Below are 11150 nucleotides of genomic sequence, written 5' to 3'. Positions count from 1 at the left end.
GCAATGTCATGTGTAGTTTCATTGCATTCCTCCTCCATAGTTTGACACAGCCTGCTTGTTGATCAATAGTAGCAGATAGCAGCGGAACAGCTTCCTATCCCTTCAGGGATGTTTCTATGGGCAGTTGAGCCAAACTCTGATGGAGTTGGCAGGGTGCGGGGGTTTAGCACTCAGAGCAGCCATGTTAGCAGCGTTGGTTGCTGCAGTGTTGGAAGCTGCAGTGTTGGAAGCTGCAGCAGCAGGGCTGAGGATGGGAAGGGGAGCCAGAGCTGCAGATGGGTCTGGTTTGGCCAGCTCTGGCAGATCACCTGTAATCTGAACACTGAAGAAGAGAGCTGTGGGGATAACACAAAAACATGGTACATCATTAACAGTTAAATGACCGACAGGGCTGAAGCCTTGGTAACTATTCTTCATTCTTCCTTCAACTCCATCGCTGCAGAACGCTGCAGAACTATGTTCAATAGCTAGTGGCTAACTGTATATCTGGCTTATGTCTGCCGTTTGGAGCTGATAAACTAAACCTTCCCTCCTGGCTTTTCAGATTTTAAAGGAGCTGTTAACTAACTTGTTGCTTGCTGTTTGGTGCTGGGGTAGCTTAGTGTGTAGGTTTATTACATTTTATTTGGGAAGTCAGGTTAATGGTGTTGTGACTGAACCAAAACGATAAGGCTGGGGCCATACAATCAAAACAAGGAAACAATCAGGTACTTACGTCCTGAGAAGACATAGTGATTGTATCTGTCACTCCCCTGAGGACTGGGCATGGACAGAGCAGAGGTGATCGGGGTGGGAAATCCCTTCAGAGACACCTTTATGTTTATCTCTCCGCTTAGAAGAACCTCTGGAAGTGAGAAAGAAAAACAGGCATTTAATCCAGCTAGCTTTTAAATACATGTAATGACTAGGTTAGACTAGGTTAGAGCAGTGTCTCCTCAGTGTTAGCCAATATGTTTTAAAGGAACCGCTTGGTCACTAACCAGCCTGTCGAGCAAAGCGTCTGTTCAAAGGGCTCCCTGGCTTCTTGCCACAGGGAGGAGTGCTGCCTGATGGGAAGGTGAACTTCTGCAAGACGTCTCCTAGAAGATACACAAGCTTTCATCAGTCCATACACTCACATACGCTGTATGTAAGTCGTGTGTCTGTCCGTCCTCCTCACCACTCTTGAAGAAGTATACAGTCTCTGGTTTGCTCCTGGTAGCAGCCACTGCCAGTGCAGCAGTGATGCTTCCAGTCAGACCGGGGAACTCCGAGGCCAGAGGTTTGGGAAAGCCCGGCTCCATCGCCAGGTTCTCATCGAGACGCCAGTACTGGTCTCCCTGGAAATGGAAAGGATGACTTCTCATAACTGCTGACCTCCATCCATTTTATTTCAGGTCATTATTATTTATTTTGAATCTTTTATCCATGTCAGAAAATCAATACAGATTCTAATAACAGCTTCAGCAGACTGGATGACAGTGAATGTCTGAGTAGTATTTGTACCTTGATGATGTAGGTGTGTCCGTGGCAGTTGCTGCGTGTGAAAACGGTATCGATGGGAGAAGGGACACCCAGAGTGTCTGTGATACTCTGTGGTTGACCCACTGAACGGGTGACCGGGTCGACTGACCAGAACAGCTCACCTGCAGCACAAACACAGCTTGTTCACGACACAAAAGCGGCACACCATCACACCGGCTAATCACGCACGGCCTGAAAAATGTAGAATGAAAGACTCCACTCTGTGAGGATGCTTAATGAATATCAGAATAGGATGTGGTGCCTAATGGGGATAAACTGATCCAATGTTAATATTGTCCTACTATTGACATTGAAAGGCTAGATTTGGATAAAGGGCTGATTTATTCACTTCAGTTCTCTCTTTGCCACACATGCACATTCACCAACATGTTTGATCTGCATCTAAAACAGTGTGGATCAGCATCAGCCAACATGCATATCTCAGGGATTGGGACCCAAGTTGCTAATGTCCGACCTTTAAAGATGAGGATGGTCCCATTGGGAAGAGCTGTCAGTCCATTGATTGGAGAATCACTGCACAGGTCGGCGTCAAAGTTACCTGCACACACATTAAAATGATTAAAAATGATCAAACATGTCCACAGGGCCATGTGTCCTACCTGTCCCCGGTCCTCCTGGCCCTCCTTCCGCCAGAGAGAGCCCTAAGGCCTGTGCTACATCCTGCAGGGTGCTGGGTCTGGAATCCGCTGCACCAGTCTGACCTGCAAACAAAAAAAAACACACAAACTCAGTTACACTGTTATGGTTTAAAGTTACAGTCGGACTTAAATCATTTGCACAATCAACCTTGATTTGGCTTCGATGGATGGACTCCACCGGGGGACACCACCAGCTGGACATTTACTTGACTGCCAGTGCCTCCAGCAGTGGAGGGGCTCACGGGAGCACCACCACCACCAGGAGAAGGTGCAATATTGCTGGGCAGATAGGAGGAGCCCGGTGCAGAGGACCAAGGAGCCCCACTGTGAGAGGGAGGCACAGGCATGGGCAGCAGACCTACAGGGATGTTATTCATGCCTGCAGGTGGAAGGAGGATGGAGCAATCATACTTCATTCATGTCCAATTCAACATGTGTAAGTAAAACCAACACCTTATTATCTGACAAGAAACAATCCAAAACATAGCTGAATGCCGCTTCTTGTCTATGTGTCATGGATACATTTAAAGTTGTGTTTACCTCTGTACCACTCCTCACTCTCACTGTTGGACCTCTTCTTGCTCTTCCCTGATTTCCGGTTTTCTGAAGGAGGAGGAGAAAAAAATGCACCAACAAATCAAAGTTATTGATCTGTTTACAGACTTATCAGTACAGAGGTTTGACAAACTGCTTACTTGAAGCTGTGGCCCTCAGAGACTGGAAGGTACGCTGATGTGAGACGAACACACTGGCATCTGTGGACAGAGAAGCAGAATGACTGAACAGCTCACCCTCCAGAGATGATTTGTTTTCACAGTTTAAATGTGTTGTGTTGTTGTGCCGGTCCTCACCGCAATGCCGCTGGTAGTCATGACAACAGGTGTTGTAGGTGACGCACATTGGATCACACTCACACAGCTGACCTCGCCTGAAAGTCTGACCACAGCGACCCTGACAGGACTGAGCTGAAAACCACAGGACATGTTCAACAGCTGGCCCGACACAGCCATATGCAAAATTATGAGCAAAGATGCACCTGATACAAGCTTAATGTATGTTGCTTTAGCTCTGCTCTGCATTGCTAAACATTTATAGAGAGGTTAAGACTGAAATAACCAGCTAAAAAAACTACAAGTGAGCAAAACACTCGCGCAATGTGCTTAGCGCATGTAAAATGTTGAGAAAGCAACACAATTAGCAAATAAATATAATAAAAACATCTACCAAAAGATGCAAAAGAAAGCTTTAAAACACCATTTGAAACTGAAATGACCATAACAGATCTCAGAATTAAGAAAAGATGTCGTTTAAACAAACAGAAGTGGGTTCAAAATAACAACAACGTGAAAAAGATATGAACACTAAAACAAGAAGTTAAACAGGCTAAAAAATAAATCCTTCAAGGAAGCTTCTAAAATATTTTGGTCCACTTACATTTCATTTAAAAATAAATAAAGCTGCCGTGTCCTGTTGGTAAGTCCCCAGCCTCTTTTTGTCTTACCTATGGTGCATGTGGCCTCAAAGTCCTGGCAGCACTCATTGTGTTGCAGGCAGCTGAAGTCGCAGGTGCACTGCTGACCTCTGGTGAAGACTTCACCACAGCGGCCCACACAGCTGCCTGAAGACAACACGGGCACAGACGCTGTTAACCCAGCTGCAGCTGCTTCTTCTCCACAGGCCATATTATATCCATTACTTCACATTATATGTCAATGCGTACCTGGTCCAGCAGCAGCGGAGGTGACCACAAAGCCGAGCAAGAGTAGACCCAGGGACATTTTCATCATCATCATCATCATCATCTGATACGGAATCTGATCTGAACAGCAACAAGGAGTCAGAGTGTGAGAGAAAGCGAGTCAGTAGTTACCTCCTCAGTGTGTTACCTCTCCTCGTCTTCTCTCACACACTCCGTCTGCTGGTCTTTTATAAGAGACAGGACACGTTTAATTAGTTCTACACACACTCACACTACACCCACAGGCTAATTAAAAACTGCCAAGACGTATTTAAACTTCCTACACTGTCAGTAAACTGACTCCTACTCATAGTAACAGCTTTCAAGTCTTTAAGTTTTGGAAAGTAACCAACTACGAATTACTCCAGTTACTTTGAAAGTATTTCCAGCTCAACGTCGTCAAGCATGAGTGGAACCTGTGCCATCTTAAAGGCATTCTGACCAAATGAGTGGATAAACTGATGGATATGACAGGTTCAGGTTCAGTCCTCTGTGGACTTTTTACATGTGAGGTCTGTGGTTCTGTCTGATACCACTCCTACCTGTTGCCTGGGTCACGTTGTTCCTGCCAACTTTAGGAATGAGGTGTTGGAGCCAAATCTGATGTCATGTGGTTTTGACCATTTCTGTGGTGGGGTTTCAATTGTTCAGCTCAGTCTGCAGGTCATAAACAGTGTCTACATGTGGGTGAAGATAAACAGAGCCAAAGAGAGGAAATGAATGCAAAGGGTCAACGTGGAGACATTTGATGTGGACGGGCGCCTTTGACAGAAAAACACAGAACTGTTGACATGTTTGCAGATGTATGAAAACAGAAAAAGTGAAATATGACATGGTCCTAAGTATCAGAGCCTTTGCTGTGACTCATATATTGAACTCAGGTGCGTCCATAAATATATAAAATAAAATAAGGAAAAAGTGGCTTCACCACAACTCCGTGGCTGTTCTTGAATGGCCCAGACCTGACTTAAACCCAACTCAGCATCTCTGGGGAGACCTAAAAATGGCTTTCCACCACCGTTTACCATCCAGCCTGACAGAACTGGAGAGAATCTGCAAGGAGGGATGGCAGAGGATCCCCAAATCCAGGTGTGAAAAACTTCCTTCCCAAAAAGACTCATGGCTGAGATCAAAAGGGTGCTTCTACTAAATACTGAGCAAAGGCTCTGAATACTTAGGACCATGTGATATTTCACTTTTTCTTTTTTAATACATCTGCAAAAATGTGTTTTTCTGTCAATATGGGGTGCTGTGTGAACATTAATGAGGAAACAAATGAACTTAAATGATTTTAGCAAATGGCTGCAATATAACAAAGAGTGAAACATTTAAGAGGGTCTGAATACTTTCTGTACCCACTGTAGTTAAAGTTGTGATAGGGTCAATGTTAGAAACAGTAAGTGAACAACAGTTTCTATGTTAAAGACATGTGAGGAGCTGCAAGGAGAAGGTCACTGCTGCCTGTCTGCAGTTTGACATAGACCATGTGGACAAACCAGGGGGCTGCTGGGAAAATATATCAGACCAGAACAGAATTATTTGGCTTAAACAAGAAGTCTGATATTGGAAGAAAGAATGACACTGCTGTCCAGTGTGTAAACCTATTCTATCTGTTAAACATGGGGGTGGTAGTATCATGGTTTGGGCCTGTTTTGCTGCATCCGAGCAAGGACGGCTGACCTGCAGTGATGAAACAACGAATTCCAAATTCTACCAGTGAATGAAAATGTTGTGGAAGTTCCTGAAACAAGCAGTTCATGTGAGCAAACTCACAGACACGTCGGACTGTAGCTCGGATCAGTACAAGGAGTCATAGATAACACAAAGGATCACAAACTTTTGCGACTCACTCATACGTTACGTCATACGTACGTAACATTTGTCGTTTTCTTGAACAAATAAATGACAAAGTGAAACGTTTCTGTTTCATTAGCTTGGTTAGAATCTCTTCTATCACTGTCAGGACTTGAGTGAAAGTCATCTGATGTTTTGCGTCATATTTATGTAGAAATATAGAAACTTCCAAACGGTTCCCAAACTTTCAAACAGCACCGTACATGTTAATCATATAAAATTCTTCAAAAACAGAAGAAAAACAGCTGAACAAAATGCCGCAGGCCATGTGGTGGAAGGATAATACAATCACTGAGTCACTGCAACCGACCAAACACATCATCAACACACCCACTGTCTTCCCTTTCACCTGCGGGCCCTCATTTGCTGTGTGTGTGTGTGTGTGTGTGCGTCACTTTTCTTTTTTATTAGGAATTATTTCTAACAGTCAATTATATGTGATGGGCAGCGCTGTAATGAGCCCTCAGGGATGGATGTGGTCACTACAGCGTATTGGATTGGTCAGATTAAAGCACACTTGTAAAACTTTATTAGCACCCCACATTGGGACCATGTGCAGACTGTGGGCCGCTCGGAGCACCACACACGCTCTGTAGCTGTTGGGTAACAGTAGTCCAGACAGACATCATGAAACATGTATTTAAAGAGCGTCTGGCAGCCCAAGCGTCCCTGTTTCTCTGTGATGGGAAGCTGCAGAGCTTTGTTCAGTTTTACTGTCACTGGTGATGCCTCTGTGATGGAGATGCTCTCATGACCTCATCCTCCTGGTATCCTGCACTGTTCCTTCTCATTATTCCTGCTTTATAGCTGCAGCCAATTTTCACAGTGAAGTTTATTTTCCAAGGTGGTGTTCTCTTTTTGTTTACCTAGTTCTGTTCATTACGAATGGAATCTCTGTGTCATATTACATTTTCTGATGATTTTATTTACATTTTGGTACATTTAAGTTCATTTTCAGTAGGTTTACTTAGCCTAACGTGGCATGCACACATGATACATCTATATAAATGCTGACTTTTGTATGTACTTAAACCTACTTAAATGATAATTAATAATTCATTTGTTGTCTAAATAATTTTTTCCGACGATGAGGCCGGAACTAAATAATGCTCGTGTGTGTTTCCATCGGATAGACGGACCAAACACCACAATGCTCCCCCGTTTACTTTCTATTGAAAGTTTTCTTCCGTGTTATTGCTCTTCGTTACGCTGAATGCTACATGCTAACATTAATCTACAAAAACCACGCAGTTTAATTGAAAAGGCAGAAAAAGTCTGAGCTCATTTAGGTGAGTTAGGAACGAACTGTTTCCGCTGTGTCTGGCTGTCAGCATGCATGCACCGCGCTGTTCGTGTGACCATTGAACGCAACACACACTCGTACAAATGATGTTTATCTTAGATAATAGTGTTAGTCAAACGTCTTACTCGTAGCTAGGCAGTAGACTGTTGTTTTTTAGCATATGTAGCTAAACACATTAATAGTGGAGCTTTAAAAACATCTTTTTAACCTTAAAACAGCCCTCTCCTTTCTGTTTTCCTGTGCCTCGTTGTCAGATGGATTCAGCTGTCAGATCTGACTGTGTTTACATCAGGTCATATGTTTGATTCCTATCCAAGATGTTGTGTTTACATGGAATCTGGTTTTTCATATCTCTGTATGCACGTGTCCACGTGTCTGATCCTCTGAGAAGAACGAAGAAGAAGAACTTGGTTTATGATTATCCAACTACACCTGAAGGGGTCATCATTGTAACTCTGTGCATCTCTTTAGCAGCCATGCTCCTGGTGGACCCCGGCCTGTACATCGGCACTGCGGCTGACCTCAATGATGTCCAGGCTTTGACCGATGCTGCCATCACTCACATCCTGTCTGTGGACTCTGTGGACCCCAGCCCACTGCTTCCTGCTGATGGAGGCTTTTGTAGGAAGTGGATCAACATTTTAGATGAAGCGACATCTGACCTTCTGAGTCACATGGACGACTGCTTCCTGTTCATTAAGGAGGCTGTAGATGGAGGCCGGGCTGCACTCGTTCACTGGTAAGAGTCAGAGGTCACCACTGTTCCGATAGAAGTTTCTCTAATCGATTTCTCATTTTGTGTGTGTGTGTGTCAGCCAGGCTGGTCGGAGCCGCAGTGCCACCATTGTGACTGCTTATCTAATGAAGAGACACCACCTGGGCTTCTCTGAGGCTTACAACAGACTGAAGGGGGTCAAGCAGGATGTTCAGTGAGTTTTTCTCTGCAGGGCTTTTTGGTCCAGTTACATAAAAGATAACTAAATATCATGTGGCTCATGTGTTCCAGGGTCAACAGTGGTTTTGAGGAGCAGCTGTGTTTGTATGAGGCCATGCAGTGTCTAGTGGACACCTCCTGTCCTCTCTATAAACAATACAGACTGACCAAGATCACAGAGAAATACCCTGGTAAAGGAACAGACACTTTTGTTTTTGTTGTTATTTTTCTTACTGCTTATATTCCTTGGTGTGTGTGTGTGTGCAGAGTTGCAGCACGTTCCCAGAGAGGTGTTTGCTGTTGACCCCGCCCACTCGTCCAGCTCCTCTGAAGCATCCTATCGATGTAGGAAGTGCAGGTGGAGTTATACAGCGGCTGGAGCATCACCGTGTTACTTCTTAGCTCCTTAGGCTTTTGTTTGTATAGCTAATCATAAACATCTAAACAATCAACATGACTGATGCCACAAAATGTTTTACTTTGTCACTATTACTACAGTGCCAGTGTGCATGAAATTCACCTCAGTTTGCCGTTCTGTCATATACCATTACAGGAGTGGTAATGTAATGAAATGACTACCGACTCCATCTCTGAATATTTTGCACTGTACCTTTAACCTCCTCCCTCTCCTCTGCAGGCGAACTCTGTTCCGCAGCTCCAGTCTCCTCAGTCATCCAGTAGGAGAAGGAGCTTCAGCCTTCAGTCACAAGAAGTCCAGTAACCTCACTGGTAAGACCATCAACACGCACTATATGATTTAAGGATTGTTTTCAGCCGTATCTCATGTCATCTGTCATGGATTTGTACATAAAACAACTTAGACGTCCATGTTAGCTTCCTGTCTGACATTATCTTTTGTTTCTTACTGGTCTCTGTACTAACTGGAACACTAACACATTTAACCTTAAGGGTACACATTGTCATATAATGATGTGTTGTTTAGGAGAAGTCCAGTGTACGTCCTACTTCATTGAGCCAGTGCAGTGGATGGAACAAGCCTTACTTGGAGTGATGGACGGACAGGTAATGCACACTAATGCCAGACCACATACAGTGGGTACGGAAAGTATTCACTCTTTGTTATATTGCAGCCGTTTGCTGAAATGGCTTAATGGTTAATGTTTTCCTCATTATTGTACACACAGCACCCCATATTAACAGAAAAACACAGAGTTGTTGACATTTTTGCAGATTTATTAAAAAGGAAAAACTGAAATATCACATGGTCCTAAGTATTCAGAGCCTTTGCTCAGTATTTAGTAGAAGCACCCTTTTGATCTCAGCCATGAGTCTTTTTGGGAAGGAAGTTTATCACACCTGGATTTGGGGACCCTCTGCCATCCCTCCTTGCAAATTCTCTCCAGTTCTGTCAGGTTGGATGGTAAACGGTGGTGGACAGCCATTTTTAGGTCTCTCCAGAGATGCTGAGTTGGGTTTAAGTCAGGTCTGGGCCATTCAAGAACAGTCACAGAGTTGTGATGAAGCCACTCCTTTGTTATTTTAGCTGTGTGCCACTCCGCCTGCATCTCTGGAGATCAGCCACAGTGATCTTCAGGTTCTTCTTCACGTCTCTCATCAAGGTTCTTCTCCCCCGATAGCTCAGTTTGGTTGGACGGCCAGCTCTAGGAAGGGTTCTGGTCGTCCCAAACGTCTTCCATTTAAGGATTATGGAGGCCACTGTGCTCTTAGAAACCTTAAGTGCAGCAGAATCTGTTTGTAACCTTGGTCAGATCTGTGCCACAACTCTGTCTCTGAGCTCTTCAGGCAGTTCCTCTGACCTCATGATCCTCATTGTAAGGTCTTATACAGACATGTGTGTGTCTTTCCTCATCAAGTCCAATCAGTATCATCAAACACAGCTGGACTCAGATGAAGGTGTAGAACCATCTGAAGGATGATCAGAAGAAATGGACGCACCTGAGTTCAATATATGAGTCACAGCAAAGGCTCTGATACTTAGGACCATGTCATATTTCACTTTTCCTTTTTTCATACATCTGCAAACATGTCAACAAGTCTGTGTTTTTCTGTGCTGTGTGTACATGAGGGAAAAATGAACTTAAATGATTTTAGCAAATGGCTGCAATATAACAAAGAGTGAAACATTTAAGGGGGTCTGAATACTTTCTGTACCCACTGTATGTGTTACAATAACAAGATGTGAAGGTATTTTGAATCACTGTTAAAATAGGCAGGTTTTACAAAAATATGCTTGTTATGACGCTTGTCTGTACCCATGCTACTTTCTTCCCCTCTGTCTCCTGTGTGTGTGTGTGTAGCTGCTTTGTCCAAAATGTGGCTCAAAGCTGGGCTCGTTCAGCTGGTGTGGGGATCAGTGTTCATGCGGCCGCTGGGTCACTCCTGCCTTCCAGCTGCACCACAACAGGGTGGACGAGATCCGACAACTGAATATACACAAATAACACACACACACACACAAGTGATTACTATTTATGCAGGGAAAACGGCTTACTGCAACAACAGAAATGTCTCAAACACCTAACAGTTTAATATAATACACACATATCACTGTAAATAAAAGCACCTGTAAATATCAGTCTGATCTGATTCATGTAGCGTTTCTGTTTCAGTCATCAGTAATTGTGGAGCTTTTTCCACACGATACATCATTTTCATTTTAACCATTCATGTCTAAATTCTCTCATTCACATCCAAGAGAAATGTTTGGTTCCTCCCGCCTGACGCTGCAGTTAGATTTATGGATCCAGCGGCGAGAGCTCTGCGGTGAAGGTGGAGGGCTCTGTTTGTCCTGGAGGACACGTTCTTTCAGGCAGATGTGGAAAACACACAGACTACATCATTCATATGACATAAGACTTTCTTACATCGCAGCCCAAATAAACTCAGTGGAATGTGTCAGTCAGAATGATCAATAGGAAAAGAGCTTTTCCTGTCTAATTCCATAAATGTAGCATGTATCCTGTTAGTGCACTGGAATCCATTTTTATTGCTATGATTGAAAATTGCTTTATGGATAAAAATCTATTATAAATCCATTATAGAAGAAACCCATACAACAATACATGCAACATTATGGATGCTACATTTAGTGTTAAGTGTCAGCTTTTATGTAATTAGTCAGCCCAGTTACTCGTGGCCTAATCGAGATCCAAATCAAGCTGTTTTGATATGATTACT

The 11150-nt window shown here is 43.7% G+C and overlaps 2 protein-coding genes across 3 annotated transcripts; one reads left to right on the top strand and one right to left on the bottom strand.

Annotated features, from left to right (window-relative positions):
- Positions 1–114: 114 nt before the first annotated feature.
- Positions 115–3940, bottom strand: prg4a (proteoglycan 4a). Its single transcript, XM_028427534.1, has 13 exons — positions 3883–3940; positions 3664–3780; positions 3014–3127; positions 2858–2917; positions 2703–2765; positions 2311–2541; positions 2124–2225; positions 1979–2062; positions 1486–1625; positions 1160–1319; positions 981–1079; positions 716–844; positions 115–335 (listed from the first exon to the last, which is right to left on the bottom strand). The coding sequence occupies exons 1-13, from the start codon at positions 3938–3940 to the stop codon at positions 115–117; spliced, it is 1578 nt and encodes a 525-aa protein (XP_028283335.1).
- A 2951-nt stretch (positions 3941–6891) lies between these two features.
- Positions 6892–10548, top strand: dusp12 (dual specificity phosphatase 12). 2 transcript variants are annotated; one of them, XM_028427794.1, is made up of 8 exons: positions 6892–7043; positions 7532–7796; positions 7873–7986; positions 8064–8182; positions 8259–8349; positions 8629–8720; positions 8935–9014; positions 10271–10548. In XM_028427794.1, the coding sequence occupies exons 2-8, from the start codon at positions 7534–7536 to the stop codon at positions 10412–10414; spliced, it is 903 nt and encodes a 300-aa protein (XP_028283595.1). In that variant the 5' UTR covers positions 6892–7043; positions 7532–7533; the 3' UTR covers positions 10415–10548. The 2 variants fall into 2 exon arrangements, with proteins under 2 accessions (XP_028283595.1, XP_028283596.1); XM_028427795.1 differs by having other exon boundaries at positions 7529–7796.
- Positions 10549–11150: the final 602 nt, after the last annotated feature.

This window comes from Parambassis ranga, chromosome 17, assembly GCF_900634625.1.
Source record: "Parambassis ranga chromosome 17, fParRan2.1, whole genome shotgun sequence".
Taxonomy (NCBI): domain Eukaryota; kingdom Metazoa; phylum Chordata; class Actinopteri; family Ambassidae; genus Parambassis; species Parambassis ranga.
The sequence above is the reverse complement of the archived record's forward strand: the minus strand, read 5'-3'. Positions and strand labels throughout refer to the sequence as shown.